This window comes from Copadichromis virginalis, linkage group LG23 (assembly GCF_057382275.1).
Source record: "Copadichromis virginalis isolate Kocher_CV1m ecotype Utaka linkage group LG23, C_Virginalis_male_GT1.1, whole genome shotgun sequence".
Lineage (NCBI taxonomy): Eukaryota > Metazoa > Chordata > Actinopteri > Cichliformes > Cichlidae > Copadichromis > Copadichromis virginalis.
The window spans coordinates 45,015,915-45,034,626 of NC_140639.1; the positions used below are offsets into that span (position 1 = coordinate 45,015,915).

The 18,712-nt window shown below is 39.0% G+C and overlaps 2 protein-coding genes across 4 annotated transcripts; both read left to right on the forward strand.

Moving 5' to 3' along the window:
* Positions 1-920: 920 nt before the first annotated feature.
* On the forward strand, positions 921-11,961 carry LOC146681704 (ATP-binding cassette sub-family B member 6-like). Of its 2 annotated transcripts, XM_085449845.1 has the most exons (20): positions 921-1,165; positions 1,475-1,998; positions 4,091-4,231; positions 4,344-4,533; positions 4,709-4,801; positions 5,725-5,917; positions 6,131-6,252; positions 6,423-6,532; positions 6,654-6,719; positions 7,630-7,755; positions 8,097-8,173; positions 8,343-8,406; positions 8,506-8,591; positions 8,685-8,742; positions 8,834-8,938; positions 9,146-9,320; positions 9,881-9,993; positions 10,070-10,164; positions 10,263-10,331; positions 10,550-11,961. In XM_085449845.1, exons 2-20 carry the CDS (start codon positions 1,483-1,485, stop codon positions 10,707-10,709), a joined length of 2,559 nt encoding a protein of 852 aa, XP_085305971.1. In that variant the 5' UTR covers positions 921-1,165; positions 1,475-1,482; the 3' UTR covers positions 10,710-11,961. The 2 variants fall into 2 exon arrangements, with proteins under 2 accessions (XP_085305971.1, XP_085305972.1); XM_085449846.1 differs by lacking the exons at positions 10,070-10,164; positions 10,263-10,331; positions 10,550-11,961 and having other exon boundaries at positions 9,877-9,944.
* A 216-nt stretch (positions 11,962-12,177) lies between these two features.
* On the forward strand, positions 12,178-18,487 carry cnppd1 (cyclin Pas1/PHO80 domain containing 1). 2 transcript variants are annotated; one of them, XM_085449847.1, is made up of 8 exons: positions 12,178-12,578; positions 13,071-13,173; positions 13,458-13,539; positions 13,643-13,763; positions 13,886-14,014; positions 14,108-14,169; positions 14,293-14,410; positions 15,268-18,487. In XM_085449847.1, the coding sequence occupies exons 1-8, from the start codon at positions 12,516-12,518 to the stop codon at positions 15,910-15,912; spliced, it is 1,323 nt and encodes a 440-aa protein (XP_085305973.1). In that variant the 5' UTR covers positions 12,178-12,515; the 3' UTR covers positions 15,913-18,487. The 2 variants fall into 2 exon arrangements, with proteins under 2 accessions (XP_085305973.1, XP_085305974.1); XM_085449848.1 differs by lacking the exon at positions 12,178-12,578 and adding an exon at positions 12,653-12,874.
* Positions 18,488-18,712: the final 225 nt, after the last annotated feature.

Here is an 18,712-nt window from a genome sequence, read left to right on the forward strand (position 1 = left end):
GCAAAAAGAGAGAGGAAAAAGAAACCTGCAAGTGTGGATGTGTGGCCAATGTCAAGCCGTTTGTTATAATACCAAGGTAGTTTCTGTTTTGCAAGCATTCACTGATGATGATTTCACATAAGTAAGCAGTGTTACACTCATATCAAGTGTGGATTCTCCCCAGCCTGCTTTTATAGTAACCTATGTCACAAATACTTATTTGCCTTATTAACTGATAGTGTAAATGAAAAATAATGACATGCATTTCATAGATGCTTTGTGTGCTTTTATAGCAGCACTCTTGAACTGGAATGCCTCTGTGTCTCTGTCGAGTCTTTACACTAAAATAAAGGTTTGTATGCATAAGCTTTAATGTAAAAAGGCAGCTTTCTTAGCCGTTTGTTCAGGTGATTGCAGTGGCAGTGTGATTTCTTTTTCCGAGTGTCTGCACTGAATAATGCTGCCTCAGTTGCTTGATGTTGTGTTTAAGACTGACTGTGTCCTTGTTTCTGCTCGTATGTCCTTGGCTGCAAATTGTTCTTTAACTAACAGTATTGAGCCTTTGTCTCAGGTTTGATACCTCAAGGGTGCACCTTAAAACAGGTGCACTAATTGAAAGTAATGTATTAACTATTCTTGCTTTTTAATGTATGAATTGCAGTGCACTGCAATGGCAAAGGTGTGAAGCTAAATTTGCTCCAGGCAGTGGAGAAGAAGAAACTACTGATCCTTATTAAGATGAAAATGATACTGGACCTGATTTAAAAGCTAGCGGTCCGTGTACAATTTCTAATACATTGTTTTTAAGACAAACTAATTTGATTTAAAAGGGTTTTGTTTTTGTTTTTTTATTTGGTGTGTCTGTGTGTGTTCACACTCCGTGCCAGCTGGTAGCGTTACTCCACGGTTTCGCCAGGAAAATTTGACAAGAAGAAGAAGAACTGGGAGGACTCCGAACACCGGCTTCATCAGTGTAACACACAGCTGGTGGTAGTAATGACAGACACATAGCTGTGAGTTATTGTGCTCTGGGTGTCATTCCTAAATGTCGTTTGAACTACAGTTAGAGACGATAAGCAAGCTAATAACAGCTCGGAGGACTCGCTCGTCTCCCTGGAGTAGCCTCGGTTACTAACAAGTGGACTGTGTACAGTGTTTGGACTTCACAGCTGCCTGCCTGGGAAAGGTAATGTTAAAAACTAACAACAACAGCCGGTTTCATCTCTAGACTCTCTGAAATGTAGTCTGATAGTTATAAGTTTATAAGGTAATAATTATAATTGCTTACACTATTTGTTCTTTATCTGCCTACAGTATTTATCACACATTTTAGCTGTATGTCGGTATTTATTTACTACTATCGCATAAATCAGTGCCTAATGTAAAAGAGCCAAAGCAGTTCCTCTTTCTAGGTATACTATAAAACACCTCGTACAGGCGGGATGTCTTTGTTAGGATTTGCTGCTAGGATTTTAAAATGATTTCTCTCTCCTAGCTGCAGCCATGGTGTTTGTGCAGAGCTACTGTGAAGCAAATTCCTTCATCTCCATAACCTGGGTGGATGAAGGCATCGCCCCCTGCTTCTACTTCACACTGGTCCCCACCATCCTGCTCTCCCTCTCCTTCCTCCTTGGCACCATCCACTGCATATGCTACCAAAAGTATGGCACGCAAATGGAGCGCAAGTTCATTCCTCGCTCCTGCCTCTATGGTTTTCAGCAGATCCTCCACCTCTTTCTGATCATCCAGTTTCTGGGTGGAATGATTTGGAGAGCCACTAATGCAGATGAGCTTCCAGGGTATGTGGTGCTGTACGGCTGCTTTTCCATCCTGGGATGGGCCTGGGCTATGGCTCTACTCAGGGTGGAGAGGTGCAGGGTCCTGGTGTCGGATCGGACAAGAGGACACAGTGCCGTCCTGCTGCTGTTCTGGGCTGTAGCTTTCTGTGCTGAGAACCTGGCTTTTGTGTCCTGGTACAGTCCTCAGTGGTGGTGGGGCCTGGAGAACAAACCACAACAGGTGAACACTCACATAAGATATTTTTTTAACATTGTGTTCCAGGAACCTAACAAAGAAGTGAAGACTACTTTCAAAATATTCATGCTGATACTTGCATTTACCTTGCATTATGCAGTTTATCTCCATTCCTATCTGTTTAGGGTTAACAGTACAGTGATTTAATACTATTTAGTAGAAAACAAATAATGTATTTATAAATATACGATGATTACTGTGTAATTGCAAAGTACATTCTCATGAATTTAGAATGAATCCCTTCAAATCTCCATTTCTATTTATTTAGCGTTAAGATAAGTTGATCAGAGTGTGTTTGCAGCATATTAATAAAGCTCTTCGGTGTGTGATTAAATAGTCTTTATGAGCCAAAGGTTAGTTATATATTAAAAATGAGTCTGCTTTTAGCGCCACTCCTCAGAGTAGTACAGTCAGGCTCATGTATCAAGTGTCTGCTCAGTAAACAAAAGAAAACAAAGTGCCATGGAAGATAAGCATGCCTGAGCCTTTTCTGCTGAGTCACTGCTCAGTTGACTTTCAGATCCTAAGCCAAATGCAAAATGTTATTGTATTGCATCCTTCATCCCATAAAGTCAACATTATGAAAGTGCTATTTTAATAGTAAATGATATTATAATAGTAAACTACCTAGATGTGTGGTAACTGTTCAATAAAACACTTAACAGTCTTCAGCATATTCACATTACTGTGTTATTGTGTGGATGCTTTAAGCATCCACACTATTGAGTTCCTTCTTGGTGTTTCCGTACACTTTTCGCCGTGGATCTACTTCCACAATTTTCAGCCGATTTTCACCGTTCAAATTTTAAACTATTCTGCTATTTCTGCTAATAACGGCTATGTCTTTTGGTATTTTTCACTATTATACTTTTTAAAATATTAAGCTTTTTTCCTTTAATTTGAAATGAATGGGAAACTTTGCAATTCTGCTAAAATTAGCTTGTTTTTGAAACTTAACTACTTCCTCATATTTTCACGTAGAACAACCATTCAAACTTTAAAATGTTCTCAAATTATTGGGCTATTCAGGTATAAATCAGCTTTTTCAAATCTTTTACCGTTTTACTTTTATGCTTCTTAAAGTTTTGAGTTGCAAAATTGTGATTTCTCACAAAATACATGCGTTGTTATTGTTGCCACTGAAGGTTTCGCAGTCTTCTCTTCATGTCCGAACAACTTCTTGCTACTTGCTCAAATTTCACTCAACTTCCACAAATTATACATCAAAACGTAGGTATTTTTGCTGGCTTTCTGAAAATGTCACTATCATTGTTGTGGAATTTATAGAATTTTGGCAAATCTCCTCAGACCAACAGAAAGTCGGAAAACTCTCCATAGAAAGTCAATGGAGAGTTTGTTCAAAATCACCGCTTGATTTCTGTAATGAGAGGCATTTTCGAATTGTCATATCTCCTTAACCCCTGGAGGGTCTTAGAAAAATGCATACACTATCGGTCTTAGAGCCACAAATCGACCCAAGACCCTCCAGGGGTTAATCTCCTTTGTGCTAAACCAGAGTATTTGTGCTGAAACACAGTATTTCTGTCAAATGATAGTATTTGTGCTAAACCATAGTATTAATTTAAAATGACAATATTCATAGTTCATCACAGTGTCTCTGGTAAATCACAGTATTTCTGCTATGTTGTACTATTTTTCTAAATCATAGTGTTTCCGTAATGTTTAAGTATTTTTGGCTAAATATATTCTTTCTGTTATCTTATACTATTTTTCCTAAATTCTTGTATTTTTGAGAAGTTATCATGTTTCTGGTAAGTTACAATATTTCTGCTAAGTTCTGCTATGCTATTGTATTTCTGCCAAGTATTATGTTTCCTCTAAGATGTTGCAGTTCTGCTAAGTTATTCCATTTTAGCAAAGTTCCTTTGCTTCTGCAAAGTTTTTACAATTTCTGCAACTTTTCAGCTAGTTTTTGCATACAGCTTCAGCTTTAAAGCATCCACACTGCATTTTCGCAGGAAATGCATATTTTTCTAGTTAGCATTGTGTTACCATTGTGTTAAACGCTGTTTTGTATCCATGCTGATGTGTGTGTAAACATCTATGAAAACTTCAGGTGCAGTTGTTCCTGTGGATGATGCGCTACATTAGCACTGGGCTGCTCTTCTTCATTGGTCTCAAAGCTCCAGGGTTGCCAAGGAGACCTTACATGCTTCTGATAAATGAAGATGAGCGTGACGTAGAAAACAGTAGACAGGTAGTGACAGGGCACTTGCAGCACTTCCACTGTATATTAAAACACACGAGCAGCTTTGCTTATATACTCTATTAACGCTGTTTTAATGGTTTCATATCTTTCTCTGGGTCAGAGCCTGTTGGGAAGATCAGAGGAGAACCAGTCCACCTGGAAGGGATTTTGGAAGAAGGTCCGTCTGCTTGTTCCTTACATGTGGCCACAAGGCAACAAGTTTCTCCAGCTGCTGGTCCTCTTCTGTTTGGGGCTGCTGGGAGTGGAGAGGGCTGTTAATATCTTTGTACCTATTTACTCCAAGTATATTGGTGAGTGATGTGTCTTCATCATCATGCACTATAGACTCAAATGTTCAGTCACTCACACTGATGGTACTGCAGTGACATTGTTGCAGTCAAATTAAAATCTCATAATGCTTTTTATTTATTCATTGAATCTTTTCACCACAGCTTGAAAGCCTCATTTTGTCTCATCTGTTTTCAGTGGATGAACTGACTGATGGCAGCAGCTGGCACACTTTAGCTGTTACAGTGTGTATTTATGTCCTGCTCAAGCTCATGCAGGGTGGAGGAGCAGGTAGGACCTCATGGATGCCCAGTGTAGACAGTGAACATTGTAGAGAGCTGCACAATGAATTTCTGCCTCACATGTCACATCAAGTAGAGTTAAGGTTAAAAAATTCAAGGAATTACAAGTAACCCAACAGAGCGAAGTGCTCCACTTTTGTACTGATACTGTACTGTGAGGACTTAAAGATAAGATCAAATGAGGCCTGATAATTCAAGACCTTGTTTTTAAGGAAAAGGGTTTTAAATCTAATTCCTGATTTAACAGAGAGCCAGTTAAGAGAAGCTATTATGGTAGAAATCTGCTCTCTCTTTCTAGTTCCTGTCACTTGTCTTGCTGCAGCATTTTGGATCAACTGAAGGCTTTTCAGGGAGTTTTAAGAACAACCAGCCTAGAAGTAATAAATGCACAAACTAGTTTTTCAGCATCACTCTGAGACAGGTTGTGTCTAAGGTTAGAGATGTTGTGCAAATGCAATGGAGCAGTTCTACATATTTGCTGAATATGTGCATTGAGGGAAGTATCCTGGACAAAAATGATTCCAAGATTCCTCACAGTGGTTAGACACCATAAAGTTTTTTAAGGCAGAGTATGATAACGCCAGTTTTATCTGAATTTACAAACAGAAAAAATTGTCTTTTAGAAATTCCTTTAGCATAACTAATTTGTGTGTCATCAGGCTTCATGGATAGATAAATCCAGGTGTTATCTGCATAGCAGTGAAAATGTATGCTATGTCTTCTAATAATATAGCCTAAGGGAAGCAAGTATAATGTAAACAGATTCGGTCGTAGCAAATAACCCTGTGGAACGCCATAATTAACCTTGGTTTGTGAAGAAGACTTCCCATTAACGTGAACAAACTGTACTCTGTTAGGCAGATATGATTCAAATCACTGCAGTACAATGCCGTCATCTTCTCTTCTTCTCAGGTTCCTCTGGATTTCTGAGTAACGTACGCACTTTCGTCTGGATCCGCGTGCAGCAGTACACCAATCGACTGGTTCAAGTCAATCTGTTTGGCCACCTGCACTCCCTCTCTCTGCGCTGGCATCTGAGCCGCAAAACTGGTGAAGTACTGAGAAGTATCAACCGTGGCACATCTTCCGTTAACAACTTGGTCAGGTGAGATAGTAACGGTCAGGATCATAACAATTATAAACAAATGAGTAACTCATAAACGAACCTGCTGACAAAATATACCAACCAACAAGGTTTACAACATAAATGCCCAAAACATTTATGCCCAACATAAATGTTTTTTTTTTATCCATAAATGCTTCTCTCATGTTAGAATCTGAAGAAAAATTAAACTCAGGTATTGGTGTTTTTCCACAGCTACATAGTGTTCAGCATCTTTCCAACCATTGCTGATATTATCATCGCCATCATCTACTTCATCACTTATTTCAATGCCTGGCTTGGCCTTATTATCTTCATCTGCATGACCTTCTACCTCAGTAAGTTATGCCTGTTGAACCTTTTGAACCTCAACTAGCTTTGCTTTGACCCAGTTTAATAATGAAAACCTTCAAGTGTGCTAATCTTCTGTGTAGTTCCGCATGGCCTGAGATAGATTTTTCAGATCCTCTTTGACTGTGTAGTAATTTCACATTAATGTGTTTGCCAGCTATGACTATCATCATCACTGAATGGAGAACCAAGTACAGACGAGAAATGAATCGGATGGATAACGCTGCCAAGGCCAAGGCTGTGGACTCCTTGTTAAACTTTGAGACGGTACATTAAATAAGTTTGTGGTTCACAAAGTTTTGTTGTTGTTGTTTTTTTATTCTTTCATCCTAAAATGCACCTAAATTACAGTTCGTCACTGTTTGTGCTTTTTATTCCTGTTGAAAAGGTAAAATACTACAATGCAGAGAACTATGAGGTCGGCCGGTTTGAGGGTGCAATCTTAAATTATCAGGTAAGTCAGGTCAGGCAGATAAAGCATTACAAGGCTTGCCACGCCTTCCCCTGCTGTTCTTTCTTCAGCTGTATCACTAGAAAATGTCTTTGTTTACTTTAACAGGAGTCAGAGCAAACCTGCTCTGCTACAGTCTTTCTAGTTATTGCTACCTTTCAGATAGCTTTTAGTATTAAGATGTTGAGTGGAAGCAAATGTAGTAGGTTGCCTCACACCAGGTGGCCAACCCAGAAAATATGAGTATTTATGTCAGGTTTGATTTCAAAACAAAGACAAAATGAAATAACTGGATGTTGGAATTCAGTGTTTTTTGTATGATTTTACTGCTTTGATTTTCCTGGGACAATATTTGGACAATCCATAATATTCTGCTGCTGTTTCGCCAGTAGAGCAAACCTGTTAGCTCACTGGGAAATTCTGGGCCCATAAAGCTCAATGTACATAGACAACAGCCTGTATGTGTGTGCATGTCTACACAAAAGCAGATAAACATGGACTTTCCTTTTGTCATATTCATAAAGCTGTGCATACACATGGTCCTTTCTTTATGGATCCCAGTCATTGTGAGATTGTATGCATGTGCAAAAGCCTGATATCCATACCTGCCTCTTACCACAATTTATATGCAGTTTAATCCTTTGCATGTAACGTGCTGGCATCAGGGGTCCTTGAACATACTGATAAAAATCAGAAAAGCAGCAGCATAATTTCACCAAAAACAAAACTTACACTTGTTGTCTGATCTGGACAAAAGTGTTTTATTTAGTGGTCTCAGTTCTGGAGTTGTGTACTTAATGGTTCTTGGCTTTTGTTAGCATCAGAGAATAAGACATTTTTGCAAAGATACCAGTAGCTGTATATTGGAAGTCTATATTTTGAAGTCTTGACTCATGTTTCTGATTGTTTGTAGGCTTCAGAGTGGAGGGCGCAGGCATCTCTGGCCTTGCTCAATCAAACCCAGAATGTCGTCATTGGATTAGGACTGCTAGCAGGCTCCTTGCTCTGTGCATACTTTGTCACAGAGGGCAAGTTTCAGGTATTGACTTTGTAATAATGGCACACACTATGCTTGTCCACATTTGGTTGGTAGACACTGATAATGAACATGCCCAAACTTTCAAATACTAGGATCATCATCTGTGCAAGTAAATCCTTAGTATATCGCTAATATGGTTATCTCAGACAGCCCCATCCACTCATTTGGGAGGGGCAGCCGATTAAAAGAAAGTTGTTTTAAAAGGCGGGGCAGAGAGCTGATTTGCTTATTTCAGAAAGTGGATGAACTTTATGTTTAATAGATACTCAGAACATTAAGAAATACAATGCTAGTTGGAATTGTCCAATTCAGTTTGACCATAAAAACAACTCTAACCTCAGGTTGGAGATTATGTTCTCTTCGGTACCTACATCATCCAAATGTACATTCCACTCAACTGGTTTGGAACATACTACAGGTAAGAAAATACAGATAAGTCATTAGATTATAAATAGTTTGCTGTTTTAAAGATATTGCTTTTTTATGTATTTTTAAGGAGGATAACACATTATATACTGTAAGCTATTTAACCACACTCTGTTTGACTCCTTTTGCCAACTGTTGGTTTCTCTCTTCTTTCCCTGCAGAATGATCCAGACTTCCTTTATTGACATGGAAAACATGTTCCAACTTTTCGAAGAAGATCAAGAGGTATGTTTATAGATGGGTAAATATTTGCAGCGGTGATATCAGTGGGGGGTTTTTATGTGTTTTGAGTTTTTTATGGTCTTTATATGTTGCCTGATGCAGGTGAAGGATGAAGTAAATGCAGGAAGCCTTCTCTTTAAACTGGGGAAAGTGGAGTTTGAAAACGTTTACTTCAGCTACATAAACGGGTTGGTTTATTTTTGCGTTGATTTCTTTTATTAAACTTCAGTCTCAGTGTGTTCTTGCATGGCTCATTCTTAGATTTCTTTACTGCTTTGCAGCATGGAGATTCTCAGGGATGTGTCCTTCACAGTTCTTCCAGGACAGACAGTTGCACTGGTGAGTCTGAGGCGAGATGTTTCCTGCTTCCCAGCATTACATTGAGCAGTTAAGGTGTTGCTAACATTACGGATTACTAACATACCTTCAGGTTGGGCCGTCGGGATCTGGGAAAAGCACAATCATTCGACTGCTTTTCCGTTTCTATGATGTTCAGGGAGGCTGCATTCGCATTGATGGCCAGGATATATCAAAGGTAAGAGGTTTGGCACCAGAGCTACTGTGTGAGAAATATTTGGAAATTCAAGACATTAACAAACAACCAGTAAAATTAATAATATAAGCAGAAGTCATAAAGTCTTGTCTTTAATATTACTGTAACTGCATGCTTATATATATATATATACACACACACATACACGGAGTCTAAACTGCTTATTACTTTCTCATCATCTTTCCTCAGGTGAAACAAACATCTCTGCGATCTCATATCGGCGTGGTTCCCCAGGATACCGTGCTGTTCAACGACACCATCCGGGATAACATTCGCTACGGTCGCACCACTGCTAATGACCAGGAGGTGGAGGAGGCTGCACTCGCTGCTGATATCCATGACAAAATCATGACCTTCCCTGATGGTAACGTGCACATTAATCCCTTGGTTTATTCAGCATTGTGACTTCAAAGATTTGTTTCATACTGTTGAAAACATTGTGGGTGTTTCTATGTATCTATGTTTATACCATTTACATGCATATTTCTGAACAAAGCTTTCAGATAAGGCCCCGTCTTATCTGAAAGTCCTTATAGTACCACATGTCCTCAGACTCCGGGCCTACTTGTGGTTCTTATAGTATTTAAAATTAGAATGGGAGGCGGAGCCTTTAACTTTCAGGCCCCTCTTATGCTTCTTCTTTACTCACCTCTTTTAACAGTGTGTCTTTTGTTCTGTCTCCCTCTCCTCACCCCCAACTGATTGCAGCCAATCCTGCCAGAAGTTTCTTACTTTTGAAAAGAATATTTTCTTCCCCCTGTCGCTAAGTCCATGCTTGTAGGGGATTTGATGTTATTGTTGGGGTTTTCGCTCTGTTATTGTTTGGTCTTTAGCTTACAATATAAAGTGCCTTTGAGGTGACTGTTGTATTTTAATACTTTGCAAGAAGTTTTTTCAGCCTCTTCCTGTGTTTTTGTCAGGCAGGTTATGATACCCAGGTGGGGGAAAGAGGACTGAAGCTGAGTGGAGGAGAGAAGCAGAGGGTGGCTATCGCCAGAACTATCCTCAAAGCACCACAAATCATCCTGCTGGATGAGGTATGTGACTGAACTGTCATCTCAAGTGTAAACTCATTGCTGTTAGTTGCAGTTTTCTAATATTATCTCTCTGTAGGCCACATCTGCCCTGGACACACAGACAGAACGCAACATCCAGGCCTCTCTGGCCAAAGTCTGTGCCAATCGTACTACAGTGGTTGTAGCTCACAGGTAAATAAATTCATGTACTGTCAGGTTTTTTTAAGTGAATTTATCCATCTTCATTTATTTCACCGATGAGTTGTGGGTCCGTTATTGCTCTGTAATAGGTTGTCCACCATCATCGCAGCAGACCAGATCCTGGTTGTCAATGAAGGGCGGATTGCTGAGCGTGGACGGTAAGTGTGCCTGATTGTTTTGAATGAAACTCCTGTAAACAACATCCAGTAACATACAATCTTTCTCATGGTGGACTTAATTTCCTGTGGAAACAGTAAAGGCGTACTTAGTTTTTCACAGGACTTACAATGAGTACTGAGTAATCTTTGTGTTTCGCATTAGCACATCTCTGTGTTCACTGAACAGTTAGTAAATAACAACATTTTCTCCATCCCAGACATGAGGAATTGCTACAAAAAGGAGGTTTATATGCAAACATGTGGATGAAGCAACAACAGGCTCAGGACCCAGATTCATCATCAGACACCGAAACCAAAGATCGCAAGTCTGAGAAACTGCAGCCACCATCGACGTCCTCAGGACACCACGGGCACTGAATGTATTTGCTTTAAGAAAAAAAACTGTTAGCACTTTTATTCTTTGTTGTGATTGTGAAAAGGTTATGTTTGATTTAAGCATTCAGCAAGGTGGAAGTAATATTTTTGATAGATTTTACAAAGTGAGGGACAAATGATTTGACATTTTAAAAACCAAACTGCTAAACAGGAGTGGAGCTTGAATCATGCCTAGCTTTGAGGTTGTTTTCTATTTTGTTTTTTTAGTATAATCCTCCTAACCCTACAAATCACCTCCAATTATTTGACATTCCTCATATTTATTTTTATACTTACCTTCATTTATTTTACTTTATTTTACTTTACTTCGTATTTTCTTTTTTCTTTTTCACAGTTTTAAAAGAGGACCTATTGCGCTTTTTCTTTCATAGATATACTATTTGTGGATGCTCATGTAAAGACAGCCAGAGATTAACGTATACAGGAGACCAAAAGCACAGGCTTCAGACTGCTCAGCTCAGTTTGAGACTTTTTGTTCTATTCATGGCTCTATGATGCCAGTTTCATGAAAATCACCTTACTAATTTTTATTTATTTTTAATGAAAAACTGCAGTGATCATATAGTTCTGCCTCGACTCTGGAGCAATAATATGACCTGAGGCATATGAAAGGGAACTCAGCCTTGACACTACATCTTAGTGCACTGAGATACTAATGGAACCTTGTGAATGATTTGTGGATAAGAATAGATTACATGCATGCCATCAGGGATTTAGTTTTTTTTTGTTATTTTAAGTTTTTGTTTGCTGAATTTGTGTTCTTTAAAGTGACACTAGTCTTTTAGAAAAGCGTATTTGCACATTGAGGCTTTAGGTCATCAGCTAGGCAGAAGATAAAGCAGGATAGAAGAGCTGGTAATGCATTGATGTACATCTCCATTTATTAAGGAAATAAAACAACGGGCACTTATCATCAGTGTTTCCTGTGACACTGATTAAAAATAAATATTTTATTTTCTTTAATGATGACATAGCAATAGCATTATTTATATGTGCCTGTGCTGAATTAACAAGTGAAAATATCTGAATTAAGATGTCTTAAAATCAAATGTCTATGCAGTAACAGATGTTTAATTATTAAGTAAGAACAGCCATACACTTCTAAGTAAGTTAATGTGCTGTCTTGTATCTACCTCACGAAGTATGTTGTTCATAGTTATAGTTTTGTGGAACTATTTCATATTCATATTACATTTCATTGTGTACACATGAGCAATAAATGATATGTTTTCCACTTTTTTGGTTTTTTTAATTAAAACAATTTCCTGTCCATTTTAGATTTTTTTTTTAATATTAAGGTGGTAGTATATCACATTACTGATAGATTCAGGAAATTATTATTATGGGCTGGACTGTGTGTTATAATGAATTAACTGAGTTGTATATCTTTGGTAAGTCATGCCATACCATGTGAATTTTTTGCAACTGATGGCTTGATGTCAGTGAATTCTGCTCCGTTACAATAACAACAATTCAAGTTTCTGAGGCTGTGGTTTCATCGAAGGGTTAAATGGGCCATATATACTCAAAAAATTGAAATAAAATAGGACGAAATGGAAGAAAAACTTTTGACCTGCATTTAACTTTCGTGTAACAGCGGCAGACTGCGCCCCCTGGAGTCCCAGCATCTGTATGTGCCCGGAAAGAGAGGGAAACAGCTGGAGGTTTCAGCTGTCACCGTCTGTGTCCCTCAGTCAGGGCGTTGCAAGCTTTACCAAACAGGAGGGAGCCAGGCCAAGTTGTCCTTTTCTCATTATTTGGCGGACTAATGTTTAACCTGTCGTAGATATGGATTTCGACGCTTTATTTAACGAGAATACATTTCAGTTCTCGGATTTCCAAGAGTTCACGGTAAGTTGTTGAGCTAACACCACGCTAGCTAAGGCTAGGCGCTTTAGCTAGCGTTAGCTGACTTATGCGAGTAAACTTTGAAGCTCCTGTCCCAAAATATTGGCCGAGTAGGCGAAGACAGATGCTTTACTCTTCTGTGTGATACGTATTCACCTGTACAAATAGTCTTACCATGTGTAAATCTTAAAAACCTTAAGGTAAGCAAGCGTCCGTTGATAGCATAATGCTAGTGGTAGCTGTTATTTTAGACTTCCGCCGACGAGCTGCGGGCCAGCCCAAGCCTAGCAGCAGTTATGGTAAACAAGAGCTACTCTCTGCTGTTAGCATTTTAGCATTGGTTTAAATATGCTAAGCTTGTTTTTTTAATTTTTTGTATCATTTTTAATTGTTTTATTTTTCTTTGTTGATATCGCCTAGCAGCTTAAGTTCACCCAACAGTTTCCATAATAGTCAAGCTAATATACCTAATTTGGGATTTTGTGTTTCGTATAGTTTCTTCCTGGACACCAGAAATTGACCGAAAGAGTGAGAAAGCGATTATATTATGGCCTGGACAATGATGTTTCTTTAGATGCCCTTTCCTGCCCTGTTACAGGTAAGCAAAGCGTCTACTGTCACTTAAAGCTTTAGCCAAATTTATTATACATATAAAGTTTTTGGCTCTGCTTTAGAAGTAATCTGTTCCGGATGAATTCTTCTTTCTGACTTATTATAAGACAGTTTAATGTTGTTGTTAATATTATTTCAGGTGCTTAAAGCATAGTTTGTATGTTAAACAATGTCTTTTTTAAATGATCAGAACCACTGATAAAAGAGGGTTATAAAAATCACACTTGGAGCCCGCTTTCTTTTTGACTTTTTCTGACTTTCTGCTTTCAGATATTGCCGTCGAAATCTTCCAAAAGTCTGCCCCAAGCCCAATACGAAAGCTCCAGAAGAAGTATGCTGCCCATGTTGCCAGGTTTGTGCTGTACTAAGTAAAGGTAGACAGATATTATTCATTCTTTTAGAAATGGGCGATTGTCCCTAAATCATGTCCCTAAAACAATTTGTTTTTGTTTCAGGGAGGCCTGCATTTCTCCGTGTGCCATGATGCTGGCTCTTGTTTACATAGAAAGGCTTAGACATAGAAACCCTGAATACCTCCAAAAGATCTCCTCCTCTGACCTCTTCTTGATCTCCATGGTATGTTTTTAGGGTTCAGATGTCATTCTAAGTGAGATTTTGTTATGATTTATTATTTTTTTAAGCCAGCATAATGTCGAGATAGTGCCATGAAATACTGTAAACTTTTATTCATGCTTTAGATGGTTGCCAGCAAGTACCTGTATGATGAAGGTGAAGAAGAGGAGGTGTTCAATGATGAATGGGGAGCAGCTGGGAAGTTGGATGTCAAAACTGTCAACAACCTGGAGATGAACTTCTTGAACGCCATTGTAAGTGATTGTGTGTGCGTGTGTAAATAAGGTGTGCCTGCACGAACATTTGCTTCAAATGATGTGTCCAAACCTTCCTGTCATATCTTCAAGGAGTGGAGCCTCTTCGCTGACCCGAATGACTTCTTTGATTTACTAAGTCAACTGGAGACCAGGTTTGTTGTAACTCAACACTAAAATCCAGCATTTACAAGAATTTACATTTAGCCTACAAAACACAACAGGATTGATTAAAGCCTTTCATTTCAAATATATCTGTTTGTGATGTGTATTTCCAGCATTGCAGAGCGGCAGGGGATGAAACGCGGCTGGTTCAGCTACACTGACCTCTGTGTGCTGCTAGAGCACTCTGTATGGAGTCAAGCCCTCACAGCCATCTACCAGCACTTTACTAAGGTAGGAAGAGGACACATATTTTTACAACGTTAATATTTAGCCTTTATATTTAAGTGCTTTTTTAATTGATCCATTTTATAGTTTTACAACCAAGCAAAGTGCACAAAGTATTGAAGGAGACCTTTTATGCCCATTTCCAGTTCCATATTTTCTCTTCCTCGAAGGGAAGGAAGTACATATTAGGATCAGTTTGTTTGTTTGTCTGTCCCGGTTGTTTTTTTTTCCCCAAGGTCAACTTTAATATAACGCATTACTCATTATGGTTTCTCTGAGCTGTTTTTTCCCCCCAAAGTTAAAGGGCATGGAGAGAGCTCTTTAACACACTTTTTATTTTTTCAATACAATGCCCTGCGATGTCACAATGATCCCATAACAGGCTGACGTATTACAATAAAAACATCATAAAACATCAAAGTTTTAGTATAGCCCTTGCTCTTTAGGGGGCAAAAGCTATTTGGATATTTTTTACCTTCTTATGGGCCATCATGTGGGCACTCAGTCAATTTCTTGTCTGAAATAAGCCATCAGTTTGCTGTCCCTTAAATCCACTCTTTGTCTGATTGGCTGCACCTCTCAAACAAATGGTTTGAAGAAAAGGTAGGTGGGGCTTCGTTGAGCTGTGTGCCTGAGCTGACGAATATCTTTCTTTGCCATTGTAGACATCCAAGAGTACCGTCTCTTTTGGTTCATAGTGAATATACATAGGTTGACCTCATTATTTAAACTTTGAGCCTATTAAATATCAGCGTTCTTCATTGTAGCAGTGTATATGTGACAGAAAATAAAGAAAACATAATGGGTTTTCCTTAATGCAGTTCTGCGTTTCATCATAAGACTTCATCTCAATTCATTTTCAGGTATCCTGTATGCTTGGCCTGGTCTATCTAACCAGTGTGGCTGGCCTTATTGCCACCAGTGCTGTGATTCACCAGCTCAGTCTCTCTAGAGGAGGCCAGTCTCTTCTTCCACCAGATGAGATCAGCCTGACCCACTTTTTGGCTTCCAACCTGAGTCCAGAAACCTCTTCCTCAGCCCGCCGCCTCCCTTGTTGTGTTCTGGCCAACAAGAGTGTTAACCGTCAGACTGGCTCACCTGGAAGCAGGCAACACCACAGTCAAAGGCCTCCATTATCTTCCACACAAACATCTGTATTGTGTCTCTGGGGTTCCCTGCTTGCCTCGATGGGTCATATACATCCTGAAACGAAACCTGATGTGGAAGCCTCCCAGACCTGGTCTCCTGTGTCCTTCATCTGTCCTGGCTGTCTCGCAACACTCCCTCCTCTTGCTTGCGGGCTTCGAAACACCTCATCAGTCCTCCCTCACAGCCCCTTTGAAAACCATCAGCCTCATTTGTCGTGGTTCTCCTCCAGCCTCCTCGGTGCTACCAAGCCAAGTGTGGACTCTCATCTAGATATTTTTCCTCCTGTACAGCTGCGACCTTGCCACCCAAAGTCTATGCTGCCAGTTGACAAAGTCCAAGCTCTGCTTATGCCTGGCTAGAAATGGCAGAGCTTTTCATCCTGTAGTAATGGACTCTGGAAATGAAACCAGCATTGTTTTTGTCACTCATCTACTGCTTCAAGGCTTGTTTTGTTTTTGTTTTTTTGTTTTTTTACATTTCCAGATCTAGAATACAGGAGAAAAGACGAGAGGAGTTGGGCACTTTTCCAAGAGGTTCACAGGGAGGAAATTTCTATATAGTTAAATACTGCAGGGTAAATTTGATTCAATTCAAATACCACAATGCTTGATTAATCACAAGTGTTGTAAAGTTTGGTTCATTTAATTCTCTGCAGCAACTAAATTCACATTATCACCCTTCTGTTTTAAGAGTTCGCCACTGTCGCTTGCTGTTGTAGGGCTTTTGAATTGAATGTGTTCCGAGTTGCTGTGTCACAGCGGTAATTTTTAAAGTGGACATGAACCACTATATGTGTAAAGGCTAATTTACATGATGGAGTCCTGCTCTCAACAACTGACATGGATGTAATACTGTCTGTTAAGCTGGATTTACGAATTAAGTGAAGTTAAAGTTTATAAAACATGTTTAGCGCCATCTTGTGTCAATATAGACCGTGATATCGTCGGGTTGGTTGCAGTAAAAAAGACTTACATTAGTTTATGTTAGTTGACTAATAACTGAACCAATAACTCAGGGGAAAACAGGGTCACTAAAACTAAAAATCGGTTTGGGGGGTTACTTTTGTGCTGCCACTGGCTGCAACAATGAGTTTCATGCTAACAAATCGACTCCACTGTCACTCTCTGTCTCTTAAGCAGTAAGTGGTTTTAGGTAGTTTGGCTAGCTGCACGCAAAACAGGAAACTCCACCTGTTAGTCGTTATGTTTTGGTTTCTGATGCATTTTATAAATGAGAACAGTGTGGAGGAGAGCCTGTTTGAATCACCAGACTGACAAACTGGAGTCCAACACAACAGCTTTTTCTCACCAAGCTGTGCAATCAGCTGACAAAGCAGATGTTTGCAAGATGTGATCAGCGCTGTTTTATCTAATAAAATGTCCTGTCTTTTCCCAAGCACAGTTAAACAGTTTATATCACAGGTTACATCCACATTACAATCTCCTTCACTTACTTTTCCTCACTTGTAAGATTTTAAAAAATGCATAAAATAACGCTGATCACATCAGCTGATTGTGCAGCTTGGTACACACGACCAGACGAGGAAAAATCAGAGTTTCTGACTTCCGGTCGTCGGTCTGCTGAAACACCCTCCAGCTGACTCAAACAGGCTCTCCTCCACACTATTCTCGTTTATAAAGAGCTTTAAAAACCTGCCCTTACAGCTAGCAGGTGGATTTTCCCATTCGGTGCAGCTAGCCAAACAACAACGAGCCATTTACATCTTAAGAGATGGAGAGTTAAAGTAGAAAGTATAGCCTCATTTCTAACATAAATCTCATTGTTACAGCCAGGGGCAGCACAAAAGTGATCCCCTTAAACTGATTTTTATTTTAAGTGTCCTTATTTTCCCCTTAATTACTGTTTCTGTTACCAATTAGCTTACATGAACTACAGTGACACAACGTTCTGTACTCACACAAGATGGCGCTAAACATATTCTAAAAACTTTCAATTTGGGCACTTTTTTTTTAAAGCCAGTTTCACAGACAGAGTTAAATCTACGTCAGTTTTTGAGAGCAGGGCTCAATGGTGTAAATTAGCTTTTATATATGTAGTGTTTCATGTCCACGTTAAGCTGTTCACATTTGGCAGGTTAATGAATGTGTGTGGTGGTTACCAAGCATATATGAAAGTTGAAAGTTTCATAGTAAGTTGTTTTATTTTTTTAATAAAGAAGGGACTTAAACCAGGCTAAATTTTCTTATTCATATTCGTTTCGTGTAGCCATATACCTTTCTTTGATGCAGCTTGAGGATTGCAATAGACACTGGTCATTCACATACACATACTGTTGGCACTGATAGCTAGTTATAAAATCCGGTTGTCTTCTAGGTTTGAGAACGTTCCACATCATGGAAGAGAAATGGTTGGACAGGAGACCAGACAGTTGAAACCGTGTCTTTGTGTTACTGTCACATGCCACACCGTTTCCACATATTCTGGTTATGGTGGCTGATTTTTGTCTTTTTTCTGTTTTACCAGATGTGATATGGCAACAAAATATAATACTTACGTCACTTTCCTGTAACAGGGTCTTAGCCAGGTGGAACACCTTTGTAAAGGATGTGTTCCTGTGATTTCATGCAGTCTCTAGCTTTTTTTTGTTTGCATGTAATGTCTTAAAGGAAAATGTCAACCTTCCTTTGTTGCGGGAGATTTGCACTTTTTGGCTCCATTTTCATTGATGTAGAACATCATCTTGCATTGTTACTGCATTATTGTCATGTTTTCAACACCAGAGGGGAAATGGTTATTTTTATCTACACCGCTACAAATCTACATTTCCTTTGTAATTGAACCTTTAACAAATTGATCTGAATTTTGAATTTGATACACTTTGGATCGTGAACCCCTTAAATTTTGTACATGTTATAAAATGCAAATAATGTAAAATGTGTAGCAAAAAAAAGAATAAAGACCGCATTTGTTTGAGATACTTTGTATATAATTCTATGTCAACATACAATGAAGCCACGCTGAATCTCAGTAAATGTGAAACAGTATGTTTGTTGTATGTTTGAACTTTTAACCTTTAAATGAGAGAAAACAGACTAAACCACTTCTGACCAATGTCCCAAGCATTAAATAAGGGCACCAAACTCAAGGAATTAACAAATGTTGTATCTAGACATAACAGACAACTTGAGTCACTTTGTT

Excerpts from the sequence above, each read along its gene's own strand:
- LOC146681704 (XM_085449845.1), top strand. The coding sequence starts at position 1,483 with ATGGTGTTTGTGCAGAGCTACTGTGAAGCAAATTCCTTCATCTCCATA. Across the intron at positions 9,994-10,069 it reads AAATCATCCTGCTGGATGAG|GCCACATCTGCCCTGGACAC; the intron begins GTATGTGACTGA and ends ATCTCTCTGTAG. Across the intron at positions 10,332-10,549 it reads CGGATTGCTGAGCGTGGACG|ACATGAGGAATTGCTACAAA; the intron begins GTAAGTGTGCCT and ends TCTCCATCCCAG.
- cnppd1 (XM_085449847.1), top strand. The coding sequence starts at position 12,516 with ATGGATTTCGACGCTTTATTTAACGAGAATACATTTCAGTTCTCGGAT. Across the intron at positions 12,579-13,070 it reads CGGATTTCCAAGAGTTCACG|TTTCTTCCTGGACACCAGAA; the intron begins GTAAGTTGTTGA and ends TGTTTCGTATAG. Across the intron at positions 13,174-13,457 it reads CCTTTCCTGCCCTGTTACAG|ATATTGCCGTCGAAATCTTC; the intron begins GTAAGCAAAGCG and ends TTCTGCTTTCAG.